A 17,067-nucleotide genomic window follows, 5' to 3' on the forward strand; every position below is an offset into this window, starting at 1 on the left:
GGGAAGTAGTTTCTCACTGTGGTGTTGATTTGTATTTCTATAATGGGTAATGAAGTTGAGCATCATTTAATGTGCTTATTGGCTGTTTGTACATCTTGTTTGGAGAAATATAAGTTCAAATCATTTGTCCCTTTTTAAAAATGGGCTTTTTATTGTTGAGTTGTAAGAATTCTTTATAATCTGGATTATAGATTCTTAGCATATATATAATTTGCAAATATCTTCTCCCATTTGGTGGATGTATTTGCACTTTTTGATAGTGTTCTTTGGCCGGGCGCGGTGGCTCAAGCCTGTAATCCCAGCACTTTGGGAGGCCGAGATGGGCGGATCACGAGGTCAGGAGATCGAGACCATCCTGGTTAACACGGTGAAACCCCATCTCTACTAAAAAAAAATACAAAAAAACTAGCCGGGCGAGGTGGCGGGCGCCTGTAGTCCCAGCTACTCGGGAGGCTGAGGCAGGAGAATGGCGTAAATCCGGGAGGCGGAGCTTGCAGTGAGCTGAGATCCGGCCACTGCACTCCAGCCTGGGTGACAGAGCGAGACTCCGTCTCAAAAAAAAAAAAAAAAAAAAAAAGATAGTGTTCTTTGATGTATTCATACTGAAGTTTTTAATTTTGATGAAGGCCAAATCTATTTTTCTTGGGTTGATTGTGCTTTTGGTGTCACATCTAAGAAATTGTTGCCTAATCCAAGGTAATAAAGATGTATATATAAGTTTTCTTCTAATAGTTTTATAGTTCTAGCTTTTATATTTAGTTATATATTTCATTTCAAACTAATATTTGTATGTAGTGTGAGGTGTATATTAATTTGGGAGTCGAAATTCATTATTTTGTATATAGATACCCACTTATCCCGGCACCATTTGTTAAAAATTCTACTCTTTCCCCATTGCATTAACATTCTTGTCAAAACCCATTCAGTATAGATGTATGGGTTTATTTCATTATTTCTTTTTTGTTGTTGTTGTTGCCAAAAAAGACATGATGTTGCCATCTGTCTTAGTCCATTTTCTGTTGCTATATCAGAATATCTGAAACTAGATAATTTGTAAAGCAAATGATTTTATTTCTTACAATTATAGAGGCTGAGAAGCGCAAGGTTGAGGGGCTGCATTTGTTGAGGGCTTTCTTGCTGGTGAAGTCTCTCTGCAGAGTCTGGAAGTAGTGCAGGGCATCATATGGCAAGGGGGCTGAGGATGCTAGCTGAGATCTCTCTTCCTCTTCTTATGAAGCCAAGAGTCCCACTTCCAGCATAAGCCATTAATCCATTCACAGCAAGACCCCGTTTCTACTCCATTCATGAGGGCAGATCCCTCATGACCCAATCACTTCTTAAAGGCTCCACCTCTCAATACTACCATTTTGGGAATTAATTTGCAACATGAGTTTTGAAGGGGACAAATATTCAAACCATATTAACAATACTAAATCTCCCAGTCCATTAACATGAGATGTGTATTAGTCTATTTTCATGCTGCTGATAAAGACATACCCAAGACTAGGGAGAAAAAAAGGTTTAGTTGGACTTACAGTTCCACATGGCTGGGGAGGCCTCAGAATCATGGTGAGAGGCAAAAGGCACTTCTTACATGGTGGCAGCAAGAGAAAATGAGGAAGAAGCAAAAGTGGAAACCCCTGATAATCCCATCAGATCTCATGAGATGTATTCACTATTATAAGAACGGCATGGTAAAGACCAGTCCCCGTGATTCAATTACCTCTCCCTGGGTCCCTCCCACAACATGTAGGAATTCTGGGAGATACAATTCAAGTTGAGATTTGGGTGGGGACACAGCCAAACCATATCATTCTGCCCCTGGCCCCTCTAAATCTCATATCCTCACATTTCAAAACCAATCATGCCTTCACAACAGTCCCCCAAAGTCTTAACTCATTTCAGCATTAACCCAAAAGTCCATAGTCCAAAGTCTCATCTGAGACAAGGCAAGTCCCTTCTGCCTATGAGCCTGTAAAATCAAAAGCAAGCTAGTTACTTCCTAGATACAATGGGGGTACAGGTATTAGGCAAATACAGCCATTCCAAATGGGAGACACTGGCCAAAACAAAGGGGCTACAGGACCCATGCAAGTCCAAAATCCAGCAGGGCAATACAATTTTAAAGCTCCAAAATGATCTCCTTTGACTCTAGGTCTCACATTCAGGTCACACTGATGCAAAAGTGGGTTCCCATGGTCTTTGGTAGCTCTGCCCCTGTGGCTTTGCAGGGTACAGCCTCCTTCCTGGCTGCTTTCATGAACTGGCATTGAGTGTCTGTGGCTTTTCCAGGTGGATGGTGCAAACTGTCAGTGGATCTACCATGTTGGGGTCTGGAGGATGGTGGCCCTCTTCTCACAGCTCCACTAGATAATGTCCCAGTAGGGACTCTATGTGGGAGCTCCGACCCCACAATTCCCTTCTTCACTGCCCTAGCAGAGGTTCTCCATGAGGGCCCTGCCTCTGCAGCAAACTTTTGCCTGGGCATCCAGGCATTTCCATATATCTTCTGAAATCTAGGTGGAGGTTCCCAAACCTCAATTCTTGACTTCTGCACACCCACAGGCTCAACACCATGTGGAAGCTGCCAAGGCTTGGGGCTTCCACCCTCTGAAGCCACAGCATGAGCTCTACATTGGCCCCTTTCAGCCATGGCTGGAGCAGCAGGGACACAGGGCACCAAGTCTATAGGCTGCACACAGCACAGGGACCCTGGGCCCAGACCATAAAACCACTTTCTCCTCCTGGACCTCTAGGCCTGTGACAGGGGGGGCTGCTGTGAAGGTCTCCAACATAGCCTGGAGACATTTTCCCCATGGTCTTGGTGATTAACATTAGGCTGCTTGATGCTTATGCAGATTTCTGCAGCTGGCTTGAATTTCTCCACAGAAAATTGGTTTTTCTTTTCTATTGCATAGTCAGACTACAAATTTTCTGAATTTTTGTGCTCTGTTTCCCTTTTAAAACTGAATGCCCTTAACAGTACTCAACTCACCTCTTGAATGCTTTGCTGCTTAGAAATTTCTTCTGTCAGATACCCTATATCATCTTTCTCAAAGTTCCACAAATCTTTAGGGCAGGGGCAAAATGACGCCAGTCTTTTTGCTAAAACATAGTAAGAATCACCTTTACTCCAGTTTCCAAAAAGTTCCTTATCTCCATCTGAGACCACCTCAGCCTGGATTTCACTGTCCATATCGCTATCAGCATTTTGGTCAAAGTCATTCAACAAGTCTCTAGGAAGTTCCAAACTTTCCCACATTTTCGTGTCTTCTTCTGAGCTCTTCAAACTGTTCCAATCTCTGCCTGTTACCCAGTTCCAAAGTCGCTTCCACATTTTCAGTTATCTTTCCAGCAATGCCCCACTCTGCTGGTACCAATTTACTATATTAATCCATTTTCACCCTGCTGATAAAGACATACTGAAGACTGAGAAAAAAGAGGTTTAATTAGACCTACAGTTCCACATGGCTGGAGAGGCCTCGGAATCATGGCAGGAGGTGAAAGACACTTCTTACGTGGTGGCGGCAAGAGAAAATGAGGAAGAAGCAAAAGTGGAAATCCCTGATAAACCCATTGATCTCATAAGACTTAATTACTATCACAAGAATAGCACAGGAAAGGCCAGCCCCCATGATTCAATTATCTCCATGTGCCCATAACACCTGGGAATTCAAGTTGAGATTTGGGCAGGGACACATCCAAACCATATCAAGATGTCTTTCCATTTATTTACATCTAACTTTTTTCAATAATGTTTTGTAGTTTTTTGAAAGATAAATTTTTGCTTATTCCTAAGTATTTTTCCTTAGAAAAGCTTTTCCTAAGTATTTTGGTGCTATTGTAAATGGAATTGTTTTCTTAAATTTATTATCAGATTGTTCTTTGCAAGTGTAAAGAAATACAATTTTGTAAATTGATCATCTTTCAATGCCACTAAACTTTATTAGATCTAATAATTGTATAGAATATCCTTTAGGATTTTTAATATAGAATATCATGTCATCTGTGAAAATAGAAAGTTTTATTTTTTCCTTTCCAATCTGGATGGCCTTCTCTTTTGCTTGCCTAAATGCCATGGCTAGAATTTTCAGTATGATGTTAAATAGAAGTGATGAAAGCAGGCATACTTGTCTTTTCCTGATCAGGCTTTCAGTCTATCACCATTAACTATGATGTTAGCTATAGGCTTTTCATAGGTCCCCTTTATCAGGTTAAGAAAATTCCTTTCTATTCCTAGTTTGTTGTTTTTATCATAAATGGAATGTTGGATTTGTCAAATGTTTTTTCTATTAGGATAATCATGTAGTTTTGTTCTTTATTCTATTTATACAGTGTACTACATTAATTGTTTTTAAGCCAACCTTGCATTCCTGGGATAAATACCACTTGGTCATGGTATATAATAATTTTTATATGTTGCTGGATTTGGTTTGCTAGTATTTTATTTAATTAATTAACTTATTTTTTGAGATGGGGTCTTGCTATATTGCCCAGGCTGGAGTGCAGTGGCTATTTACAAGTGTGACCATAGCACATTACAGCCTCAAATTCCTGGCCTCAAGTGGTCCTCCCACCTCAGCCTCCCAAGTAGCTGGGAGGTGTGTGCCACATCTAGCTGATGTGCTAAAACTATGTTGAAGATTTTTGCATCTCTATTCATAAAAGATAATGATCTATAGTTTTCTTGTGATGTCTTTGTCTGCTGTTGGTATCAGGGTAATATTGCCCTTATAGAATGAGTTGGAAAGTGCTCCTTCCTTATTTTTTAAAAAGATTTTGAAGGATTTATGTTAATATTTCATTAAACATTTAGAATTAACCAACGAAGCCATCTGGTCCTCAGTTTTTCTTTGTGATAATTTTTTCAATTAATAACTGAAGGTGGGATCATCTGAGGTCAGGAATTTGAGACACGCCTGGCCAACATGGTGAAACCCCGTCTCTACTAAAAGTACAAAAATTAGCCAGGCATGGTGGTGGGTGCCTGTAATCCCAGCTACTCAGGAGGCTGAGGCAGGAGAATCGCTTGAACCTGGGAGGCAGAGGTTGCAGTGAGCTGAGATCATGCCACTACACTCCAGCCTGGGTGACAAGAGCAAGACTCTATCTCAAAAAAAAAAAAAAAAAAAAAGAATTCTTGAAGACTTTTCCTTTCAGTACTTTGAATATATCAGCCTGCTGCCCCTGGACTCCATAATTTCTTATAAGAAATTTGTTGTTAATCTTATTGAGGATTCCTTTTATGTAATGTCATTTCTCTCTTGTGCTTTCAAGGTTTTTTCTGTCTTTAGCTTTCAACAGTTTGATCATGATGTGTACAGCTGTGGATCTCTTTGAGTTGAGTTGACCATACTTAGAGGATCACTGAGCCTTTTGAATGTGTAATGCTTTTCATCAAATTTGGAAAGCTTTTAGCCATTAATTCTTCAAATGTTTTTACCCCTTTCCCTGCTCTTTTCCTTCCAGAACTCAAGTTACATTTATGTTAGCATATTTGCTGGTGACCTACACTTCCCTGAAGATCGGCTCGTTTTTCTTCACTCTTTTTGTTTTGTTTTGTTTTGTTTTGTTTTGAGATGGAGTCTCGCTTTGTCGCCCAGGCTGGAGTGCAGTGGCACCATCTCGGCTCACTGCAAGCTCTGCCTCCTGGGTTCACGCCATTCTCCTGCCTCAGCCTCTGAGTAGCTGGGACTACAGGCACGCACCACCATGCCTGGCTAATTTTTTTTTGTATTTTTAGTAGAGACGGGGTTTCACCGTGTTAGCCAGGATGGTCTCGATCTCCTGACCTCGTGATCTGCCCGTCTCAGCCTCTCAAAGTGCTGGGATTACAGGCATGAGCCACCACGCCCGGCTTCTTCATTCTTTTATCTTTTTTTCTTTCTCACTATTCTGAGATTGAATAATCTCAATTGGCTTATCTTCAAGTTCACTGATTATTTCTTCCACAAGTTCAAATCTGCTATTGATCCCTCTAGTGAATTTTTTAATTCAGTTATTGTGCTTTTCAACTCCAACATTTCTGTTCAGTTCCTTTTTATAATTTTTTAAAATCTTCATTGATATCCTCTATTTGGTAAGACAACATTCTTAATACTTTTCTATAGTTCTTTAGACTTTTGCTTGAGTTCTTTAAATATATTTACAATAGCTATAAATTTACAAAAGTTTTTATCTAGTAAATCCAACATCTGGGCTTACAACAACTGTAACTGCACAGTTTTAGGTCAGTTAGGGGGGTCTCTGATTTCCTACCTTTCTCCACCCCTGTTTCTGTAGACATCCTCCCTGCCACTTCCACAGCCCCTTTCCCTCTTCCACCCACTCACCTGAGGGCAAAATGGCCTAACTTCCACAGAGCCAAAAGATGATTATTGAGGATGCTTTCAACTTGGTGGAGTCCATTTCAAAGACACTTTCTACTGAAACTTTTTCTTATGTTTGGGTCATACTTTATTTATTTTCATCTTTCATAATTTTTATTAAAAACTGTACATATATGTTTCAACTCTGGAAATCAGATCGCCACATACACCCAAAGTTTCTTATTCCTGCTGTTGTTGTTTCATGACTTCTCTGAACCAATTCTGTAGTCTGTATTCTTTGTCACATGTGACCACTGGAGTCACTGGAGTCTCTGGTTTGCTTAGTGGTCAGCTAATAACTAGACAGATATATCTTTGGATGACTGGAACTGACAAGTCTCCCAGTCTTTGCCAAGGGACTGTCTATGAGCATTAAGGCATGCCTTCAATGCTCGGGCAGGCAATTTACAACTCCATCTTAGCTTTTACTTCTTTCTTAAACAGAGTCTCAAGGTAAGTCATAGGTGAGAGGCATTTTCAGGTCTTTCCTGGACATGTATGTAGCTCTATGCATGCATTTGGCCTTCTAGATTCCCAGGAATATGTCAGGAGTTTTCCAAAACCCCCTATGGACATATCACTTTCCAGCTGATCCTTTTAAGTTTTTTGGTCAGCGTGTTGTTTGCCTCCCAACTGTATCACTGCCTGCCTGTTTCATGCTGTTATAACAGAATACCTTATACCTTAGGCTGGGTAATTCATAAAGAATAGATATTTATTGGCTTATGGTTCTGGAGGCTGAGAAAGCCAGTATCAAGGTGCCAGCATCTGGCAGTGGCCTTCGTGCCTCATCATAACATGATGGAAGGCATTACATGGCAAAAGGGCAAAGAGAGAGCAACAGACACACACGCACAGATTGAGAGAGAGAGAGAGAGAAGAGGGCCAACTTTCCCACTTTTATAATGAACCCACTCCCCAGATAATGGCATTAATCCCTTTACTCTGCTCTCATGGCCTAATCACCTCTCATTAGTCCCTACCTCCCAACATTTTTACATTGGGGATTAAGTTCCCACATATGCTTTTTAGAGGACACATTAAAACTATAGCACTGCCTCTGATAGCTGTGATATTTAAAATTGCCACTGATCATTTGACAAACATACTTGGTGAGTCTGAAGTCAGACTAAATAACAATAAGCCTCATGAGTGAGATTCTCCAAAGAACTATGAGACACGTCGAATAACAGTTGTCTGGCTTTGGAGTGGGTCAAATTCTGTTTTGTCCCCTCTACAAGTTGTTAAGTCAGTATTTTTCACTGTGATTGCTGTGGTTATCTAGGCTGCCATGGGGCTAGGAGAAAAGTATAGGACTATGGCAAGTTAAAATGCCAAAAACCTCGCTGTTGTTACAAAAATCCAGCTGTTTTTCTTTAGTAAACACTCCACATATTGTTGCAAGCCTTTGGTTAATTTCCAGTGTTTTGAAAAAGTCGATACGGATTATTTTTGCCACTGTTCTTGTTGATTTTATGGAGGACAGGATTTCAGGCATAGATCCTATTTCACTATTCTGGCTGATGTCACCCCACTAAATCTTGATAAAGTATTTGTTTTACAAATAGTTGCACACATCTCTGAAACCCTCTCCTACTTAGCCTTCCCCTAAAAATGGAGATTAAAATTTAGCAGCGAGGCTCGGATGGAGGCTTGTGAGCTAGTTGACACAAAACATTATTTAACAACTATTAGGTAAATCTAAACCAGGTAGTGCAGAAATGCATATGCAGGAAAGTGAATATGTGGGAGTAATTGTGCTTTTCCAATACTTGCCATATTGATACTGTTTCTTTCCTTTTACATGGCAAAAGTCCGCTGCTAACCTCATGAAACCTCCACTGCATAAATATCCACTAGTGAAGAATGACTGGCTCTCACTCTGCATCTGGTGCAGGGGGCACTATTGCTACAGAAGTTCGGGCAATGACATGAAGATACTTCAAACTGCCAAAGTTCTAGTTGTCACCATGACTACATTAATTGCCAATTTACAGACTTAAGAAACTGTCGTAGCTAGAATTGATAGAGTTCTTTAGAAGTCTATTTCTATTCCAAAATCAAATTGTTATAACAGGTCATCTGAATTACAATACTTTATGTCGCACGATTTTTTTTTTTTAAACTCTATGCAAGCATTTGACTTAGAGAGATACCTTATATTTACTTTAGAGAGGAGGAAATGGAGAATTTCCTTCAGAGACTTTTAGTAAAGACCAATCAGCAAGTTTGCAGCAGAGCCAAGACTCTAAAGAGGGGACTTATATTTCCAAGAGATATTCCAATTCAATCAGTGAATAACAAACTTTAAGCGTGCCGGAAATTTAACAAAGCCCAGATTCTCAGAGCTGCAACTGCGCAGTTTTAGGTTAGCTGGGGGTGGGGGGTCTCTGATTTCCTATCTTTTCTCCACCCCTATTTCTGTAAACATTCTCCCACCCACTTCCACTCCTCGTTTCCCTCCTTCATCCATTCACCTGAGGGCAAGATGGCCTAACTTTACACAGAGCCCAAAGATGCTTATTGAGGATGCTTTCGACTTGATGGAGTCCATTTCAAAAAGCAGCTGAAGCTCTCATTCGGCATCCTCGCCTCTCACTCCATGCCGGGGATCCAGAAACAATCCCTGTCCCTGGATAAGTCAGTGTAGCTCACCTGTACTTTCCTTCGCCTGTCCACAGCGTCGTCCAAACCGTACCAGCATCTCTGACGAGGTGTCCACGGTGCGCCCAGATCTGGAAAAGTGACTGTAGCGCCATGCGCCGCGGACTCCAGCCGGTGGACGTTGTTACTCGAACCACGCGGTTGCTTGGCAACGCCGCCGGAAGTGACGCCAGCCGTCGCCGAGGAACAAGGAAGGCGCTGCAGTTGGCGGTCGGGCTAGACAAGAGAGGCGCCTGCGCCCGCGCCTGCGAGCTGGGCTTGTGAGTGGGGCTGCCCAGCGGGCAGGCGTGGGGCGAGGCCAAAGGACTGAACCCGCAGGAGCGTCACAGGCGCCGGGGCGGCTGCCGACGGCGGGCCTGGGTCAGTGAGAAGGCCGTGGACCCCCGCCCTGCCTGCTACTCCCATCCTCGCCTGCTGCGCGCTCCATGGGGAACGACCTCCGATTGGGTCCGATGCCTACCCTCGGGGTGGAGCCGGCAGGTGTGTGAGCGCGCGAGGCCTAGCCGTGGTTTGTGTGTCCCCGATCTCCTCGCGGGTGGAATGTGAGGAGCAAAGCCCTTCCTTAACTATAAAAACCCGCGGATTCGCTGACATAAACGCCGTTTTTTTAATCCTTTGGTTTCTGGGGCATGGTCAGGACTAGATGGGGCCAAGTTTTTTAAAAATAGGAATGTTAAAACTTAATGATATGCTTAGAACATTTATGTTAGGACCTTTGAGATATTTTAAATTTATTGGTAAATACAGGACCACAGAAATCTGTTAGGAGTAGCTGCGCGTTTGGTTTCAAAAGATCCTTTTCTAATACATTGATGTACAGATAACTTCATTACTAACAAGTTGGCTCTGATGTGTACACATAATGCACCAAACTGGAGTCTCTCAAAGTGAAAGAACAAAAAGATTTTTAATAACGAACGTCCTAACACACAGTCGTGCTATTTTTCTTTAGGTTTTCTATCAGATGTTCTACGTAATAATGCTGGTAAGTATGGAATAATTAAGAAAATATTTGTAGACATAAATTAGTTTGTGCACATAGAGCGCTGGTAGGTTTTTGGAAGCATACCTTAAAAAGTCAAGAACTGGGGGCCAGGCGCGGTGGCTCACGCCTGTAATCCCAGCACTTTGGGAGGCCGAGGCAGGCAGATCACGAGGTCAGGAGACGGAGACCATCCTGGCTAACACGGTGAAACCCTGTCTCTACGAAAAATACAAAAAAAGTTAGCCGGACGTGGTGGGGGGCGCCTGTAGTCCCAGCTACTCAGGAGGCTGAGGCAGGAGAATGGCGTGAATCCGGGAGGCGGAGCTTGCAGTGCCAAAGTGTCAAGAACTGGGAAGGAACAGAGATTTTACCCTGTTTGCAGGCTAACTTAGCCTGGCAGTTTCATGGAAGACAGAAGACTATTCGTTTCAGGAATGAATTACCCCCAGCAGTAGCCAGTATATCAGCAATTTTGCCTGAGTTCCCTAAAGCCCCAGTTCCCACAGGATAATGCAAAGTGGGCAAGAAGTCACCTAGATGTAGAGTATGTTGAATTACAGGAAAGCAGCCCTGAGCTTAGGGAACCCAGATCTTTATCATTTGGACAAATAAGCATGTTTCTCAAGGCTGTCCACTGTAGAAACATCCTTGAAACAATAGTGGAAAGAGCAGTCAGTAAGACATGCACAACCACCAGAGACGCAGGGAGAATTGTCCCCCAACAAAAATTCTCTGGAATTTTAACAAAATTGGTTACAAAAAGTGTCGAATCTCATGATTTGATGTCAGTTACTTGCCAATTTGACATGGTGGTCAGATATAATTTGACTTCAGACTCGAGCTTCCAACTCCAACCACAATCCAAGTCAATCTAGAGTTGTTTGTCCTATACCCACCACTCTTTTTTTTCTTTGTTGTAAATTTAATAAGGTAGCATATGCACTCTGATCTGAAACAGTTTAAATTATTCTGAGAAGAAAAAAATTTTATTACAAAATTAATGTAGAAAAAGTGTGAACTATGGTTGAACCAACCATAACCATTCCACCGCACATGTAAACATTTTCTAAAACAACAGGATTATACTGTACATACTATTTTGTGACTTGCTTGTTTAATTTGAACTGAATATCTTAGCTTTTACTGGCTGGATATTCTATTATATGCTGTCACATGCATATCTTATTTAATTATTTCCCAATTCTTGGATGTCTGTGTAGTTTCTAATTTTCTTTTTTTTTTTTTTTTTTTGAGAGGGAGTCTCGCGCTGTCGCCCAGGCTGGAGTGCAGTGGCCGGATCTCAGCTCACTGCAAGCTCCGCCTCCCGGGTTTGCGCCATTCTCCTGCCTCAGCCTCCCGAGTAGCTGGGACTACAGGCGCCCGCCACCTCGCCCGGCTAGTTTTTTGTATTTTTTTAGTAGAGACGGGGTTTCACTGTGTTAGCCAGGATGGTCTCGATCTCCTGACCTCGTGATCCGCCCGTCTCGGCCTCCCAAAGTGCTGGGATTACAGGCTTGAGCCACCGCGCCCGGCCGTAGTTTCTAATTTTCATTGTGTAAAGTACACAGGATATTGTTACACTATGGAAACATTGCAGACATACCAAATGGACATAGATTGTGCTTTTGAAGAGAACCGTTAACTCTTTTTGGAACTTTAACAGATTGGTTTCAAAATAGATTCACATTCTTAAAACTAAATCTTTGTGCATATCCTTAATTTTTGGAGACATTTTAATTTCTAATGCAGCACTAAATCTCTAAATGTCTATTGACAACAGAATGTGGAATTCCTCTATTATTAAACAAGTAAAAAGAAAAAAATGGACTCTGAAAAATCTCAGTCAGCTTAGCACTATGATTTTATCCACTGGACAAAAACTTATTTTCACGTAACATTTCTTATTTTCGACACCAAGTCAATACCAAGTGGAAAGCAAAACTTTGTTCTCCTATTGCCAAGAGATACTTTCCTGACATAAGAAAAACAACATAATTAGAAAATACAAATGTTAAAGCTTTTAAAATACTTTTATTAATTTTAGGAGTTAAGAAGTTTCCATTATTTTGCTCCAAACCAGAAGACTCTGTTCCCTGTATATAGAATAGGAGTAATGTTTGAAAACAACTGGCTGGTGTTTAAGACTGAAGATTGTCGTGATTGTTTATCCTAATCCCAATGCTGAAGTAAGATTGTCTTGGAAATACTAAGTTGGGTAAGTATTTTTATAAAGGTTTGTGTTGAATGGTGAGAAAATACTAATAGAAAAAGGTGAAATTTTTAAAGTGCACTTTCAGATCAGCAGGGGAACTGTTACCTCAGTCTCATGCTATTTTGAGGCTAATAATTCAGGAATTTCAGTAATTTGTGGCTAATTAAGTTTAGGCTTGAGGCAGTTTTCAACCAACAGTGAGTTACATTTGAAATTTGTTTTAATTATAAATTCAGAATTCTCAAAAAGCATATTTAATTTAAAACATGCCTAGTTACAGTACTAATGTGATTGTCAATTATGCCTTATTATTTATTACATTGTTTCTGTAGGAAAGTGAATTCTGCATTTAAATCTCAGGGAACCAGTCAGAAGCATCTGGATTAGGCATTTAGTGATACAAGGATCCAGAGTGACAAAATATTATGTATCATCCACATTCACACAACAGGTGATACCCCTGTAGGTTAATTATTCTCTAGATATTCTAAATTAAGAGACACAGAATACTTAGTCTTATGTGAGTCAAGAGCTCTATTCTGTCTTCACTACTGGGTATCAACTGTTATAAAGTGGAGAATATGTGTGGCTAAATGCCATGTCTTTCATTTTTAATTGATCTTTTTCTTATTGCTTGGGTTCTTTGTCTTTTTAGGATTTCTTGTAGAAACCTCAAAATGGTTATAAAGTGTATCACCGATGTGGTGTTACAGTTAGTGTGTACTTTGAAACTAATGAATGTTTTTATGTAATTAAATATCTTTCTGCCGAAATGACCTACTTAGTATTTTATTTTTAAACTAATGAGTAGTCATTAAATGTTCTATTTTTTTGAGACAGATTCTTGCTCTGTCGCCAGGCTGGAGTGCAGTGGCGCGATCTTGGCTCACGGCAACCTCCGCCTCCTGGGTTCAAGCAATTCTCCTGCCTCAGCCTCCTGAGTAGGCGAGCACCACCATGCCCAGCTAATTTTTTTTTTGTACTTTTAGTAGAGATGGGGTTTCACCATGTTGGCCAGAATGGTCTCGATCTCTTGACCTCGTGATCCGCCCGCCTCGGCCGCCCAAAGTGCTGGAATTACGGGTGTGAGCCACAGCGCCTGGCCTTTAATTCTATTTTTTAACACTAGAATTTGGTACTTAAAAGCATTAAGTTTGGAATCAAATCAACCTAAGATTCCAGCTCTGGCACTTTACTAACACCTAACCACTTTAAGATCCAGCTTATACATCTTTAAGATGAGGATAATAATGATTCCTACTTAATAGGGTTATGACAATTAAATGGTATGATACTGCAAAGTTTTTAGGCCAGTACCTGACATATAATGACTCTCAAAATTATTGTTATTATCTGTTTACACACATTAATTATATCCTTTTCTGGATATTCTATATAGTTATTTTTTATAAATAATGTTTATTCTTACCATCAGTTGACCGGCTTATTCTTTCCTTTTCTCTTGAGATTTATAATTAATCACTTTCATTATCTTCTAATGAAAACAGAGACATAAGTGTCACACCACAAACAATATGATTACTCAGGTGTATTCAGATTATTTGGCACCCCAGAGCTAAACTATCTAGAGCAGATATAGATAAACATGTGAAAACTCTTAACCAAGTTACTTCTAGTTCGGAAGAATTGGCCTTCAGTTCTCAGGTAATTTGTTTAGACTATCATATAGAGTGTCAGCAATTATTTAATTGTAATATTGGCATTTAGAAATTGATTTTAAACTAAATACCTTCTTTTTTAAATTTTTCTGATTTCTACCTTTTAAGTTCGGGGTACATGTGCAGGATATGTAGATTTGTTACATAGGTAAGCGTGTGCCATGATGCTCTGCTGCACAGGTCATCACGTCACCTAGGTATTAAGCCCAGCATCCACTAGCTGTTTTCCTGATGCTCTGCCTCCTCCTACGCCCAACCCTCCAACAGGCCCCAGTGTATGTTGTTCCATTCCATGTGTTCTCATGATTCAGCTCCCACTTATAAATGAGAGCACGTGGTGTTTGTTTTTGTTGTTGTTGTTGTTCCTGTGTTAGTTCACTGAAGATGATGGCTTCCAGCTCCATCCATGTCCGTGTAAAGGAAATCATCTCATTCCTTTCTATAGCTGCATAATATTCCATGGTGTATAAGTACCACATTTTGTTTATGCAGTCCATCATTGACGGGCATTTAGGTTGATTCCATGTCTTTGCTATTGTGAACAGTGCTGCAGTGAACATATGCATGCATGTATCTTTATAATAGAATGATTTATATTCCTTTGGGTATATACCCAGTAATGAGATTGCTGGGTCAAGTGGTATTTCGGCCTCTACGTCTTTGAGGAATCACCACACTATCTTCCACGATGGTTGAACTAATTTACACTCCTACCAACAGTGTAAAAGCGTTCCTTTTTCTCCACAACCTTGCCAGGTTGTTTTTTGACTTTTTAATGATAGCCGTTCTGACTAGTATAAGATGGTATCTCATTGTGGCTTTAGTTTGCATTTCTCTAATGATCAGTGATGTTGAGCTTTTTTTTTCTTTCATATATTTCTTGGGCACATGTATTGTCTTCTTTCAAGAATTGTCTGTTTGTGTCCTTTCCCCACTTCTTAATGGGGCTGTTTGTTTTTTCTTGTAAATTTGTTTAAGTTCCTTAACAAGGAACTACATGATTCTTACCAAAAAGGATTGTGGGCAGATTTTATGAGCAGAGTCTTTAAATATTTGGGAGCTAAAGGTGTAATATAAAATGAAAAGCGCAGTGACATCAATGCCTTTCACTTCAGGGATGGTATAATTTTTCAACTTTATAATAATTGCTGGATATTAGACCTTTGTCAGATGGATAAATTGCAAAAATTTTCTCCCATTCTCTAAGTTGTCTGTTTACTCTGTTGATAGTTTCTTTTGCTGTGCAGAAGCTCTTTAGTTTAATTAGATACCATTTGTCAATTTTTGCTTTTGTTGCATTTGCTTTTGGCATCTTTGTCATGAAATCTTTGCCTGTGCTGTGTCCTGAATGGTATCACCTAGATTTTCTTCTAGGTTTTTTTATAGTTTGGGTTTTACACTTAAGTCTTTAATCCACCTTGAGTTGATTTTTGTATATGGTGTAAAGAAGGGGTCCAGTTTCAGTTTTCTGCATATGGCTAGCCAGCTATCCTAGCACCATTATTAAATAGGGAATCCTTTCCCCACTTGTTTTTGTTAGCAAATACCTTTTTTAAAAAATTATTTTACATCTTGCAAGATTTCATGGTATGTTAAATTTGTTCAGGATTTTGGGTAGTACACAGAGAATCCTTTATACATGACCTATTATTTAATATGAGGATTGTAAATATTTTAATCTAATAAAATAAGTGTGGTTTGATTGATAATGTGATCATAGTAAGAATGCCTTTTTTTTCTTTCTTATAACTCCTATAAGAAACACACCCCCAGGAACACAATAATACTATGAATGTCCTTTTTATATATTTTGTTTTCCACTTAAAATACTCAAATATGAACTTTGCTTCTTAGAGAAAAGTGGTTAGGTAGTGGTCTCGAAGTGCTTAATCACTTTGTTTATATTCCTTCTTTTAACATATTAACATTTAGTTATGTTTATTAAATAAGTGTTTTAGTTAGATATGTAAACAGAGTTTGTTTAGAGAATAATATTTTTTCTTTTTCAGGATAATCCATATCTACTTCTGGAACCATGAAAATTTTGCTAGTTTTTGACTTTGACAATACGATCATAGATGACAATAGTGACACTTGGATTGTACAATGTGCTCCCAACAAAAAACTTCCTATTGAACTACGTGATTCTTATCAAAAAGGATTTTGGACAGAATTTATGGGCAGAGTCTTTAAGTATTTGGGAGATAAAGGTGTAAGAGAACATGAAATGAAAAGAGCAGTGACATCATTGCCTTTCACTCCAGGGATGGTGGAACTCTTCAACTTTATAAGAAAGAATAAGGATAAATTTGACTGCATTATTATTTCAGATTCAAATTCAGTCTTCATAGATTGGGTTTTAAAAGCTGCCAGTTTTCATGATGTATTTGATAAAGTGTTTACAAATCCAGCAGCTTTTAATAGCAGTGGTCATCTCACTGTGGAAAATTATCATACTCATTCTTGCAATAGATGCCCAAAGAATCTTTGCAAAAAGGTAGTTTTGATAGAATTTGTAGATAAACAGTTACAACACGGAGTGAATTATACACAAATTGTTTATATTGGTGATGGTGGAAATGATGTCTGTCCAGTCACCTTTTTAAAGAATGATGATGTTGCCATGCCACGGAAAGGATATACCTTACAGAAAACTCTTTCCAGAATGTCTCAAAATCTTGAGCCTATGGAATATTCTGTTGTAGTTTGGTCCTCAGGTGTTGATATAATTTCTCATTTACAATTTCTAATAAAGGATTAATTAATATGCCAGCAATTGAAAAGTGTATCACTTAAGATTAGGTTCAGCAGCATAAAACTAAAACCCCAAATACCAGAGGCTTAAAAAAAACAGACAGAGAATTTTTTTTTCCTCTCACATAAAAGAATTCCAGAGGTAAGTATTTCAAGTTGCTGTATTAGTCTACCAACCTCAGCACTTGGCATTCAACCCTTGATCCAAGGTTGCTGGTGAAGCTCTAGCCCTCACAGCAGCACTCTGGCCAGCAAGGAGGGCAGTGAGAAAGTTACATTCCCTGTCTAAAGAAATTTCCCAGAAGTTGTACCCAATACTTCTATTGAAGTATCATTGGCCAAATTTTGTCGTAATGCCTTACTTGTAAATAGCAAAGAAAGATGGAAAATACAGCTTTCATTCCA

General features: G+C 39.7%; 2 protein-coding genes across 11 annotated transcripts in view; one reads left to right on the forward strand and one right to left on the reverse strand.

Annotated features, from left to right (window-relative positions):
- CFAP210 (cilia and flagella associated protein 210) overlaps positions 1–9,169 on the reverse strand; it is a 56,656-nt gene extending 47,487 nt beyond the window's left edge. For all 8 annotated transcript variants that reach the window (XR_012421201.1, XR_012421202.1, XM_074009415.1 and 5 more), the window contains exon 1: positions 9,024–9,169. Coding sequence is in view for 4 of the 8 variants with exons in the window: in XM_074009415.1 (XP_073865516.1) it covers positions 9,024–9,072 (49 nt within the window). In the remaining 4 variants the exon portion in view is untranslated. The remainder of the gene's footprint in view (positions 1–9,023) is intronic.
- Positions 9,170–9,232: 63 nt separating this feature from the next.
- On the forward strand, positions 9,233–16,684 carry PHOSPHO2 (phosphatase, orphan 2). 3 transcript variants are annotated; one of them, XM_065525631.2, is made up of 5 exons: positions 9,233–9,512; positions 9,985–10,017; positions 12,062–12,232; positions 13,219–13,312; positions 15,918–16,684. In XM_065525631.2, exon 5 carries the CDS (start codon positions 15,944–15,946, stop codon positions 16,667–16,669), a length of 726 nt encoding a protein of 241 aa, XP_065381703.1. In that variant the 5' UTR covers positions 9,233–9,512; positions 9,985–10,017; positions 12,062–12,232; positions 13,219–13,312; positions 15,918–15,943; the 3' UTR covers positions 16,670–16,684. The 3 variants fall into 3 exon arrangements, with proteins under 3 accessions (XP_065381703.1, XP_005573476.2, XP_005573477.2); XM_005573419.5 differs by lacking the exon at positions 13,219–13,312; XM_005573420.5 differs by lacking the exons at positions 9,985–10,017; positions 13,219–13,312.
- Positions 16,685–17,067: the final 383 nt, after the last annotated feature.

The sequence above is a fragment of the Macaca fascicularis genome, chromosome 12 (genome assembly GCF_037993035.2).
Source record: "Macaca fascicularis isolate 582-1 chromosome 12, T2T-MFA8v1.1".
NCBI lineage: Eukaryota > Metazoa > Chordata > Mammalia > Primates > Cercopithecidae > Macaca > Macaca fascicularis.

Excerpts from the sequence above, each read along its gene's own strand:
- PHOSPHO2 (XM_065525631.2), top strand. The coding sequence starts at position 15,944 with ATGAAAATTTTGCTAGTTTTTGACTTTGACAATACGATCATAGATGAC.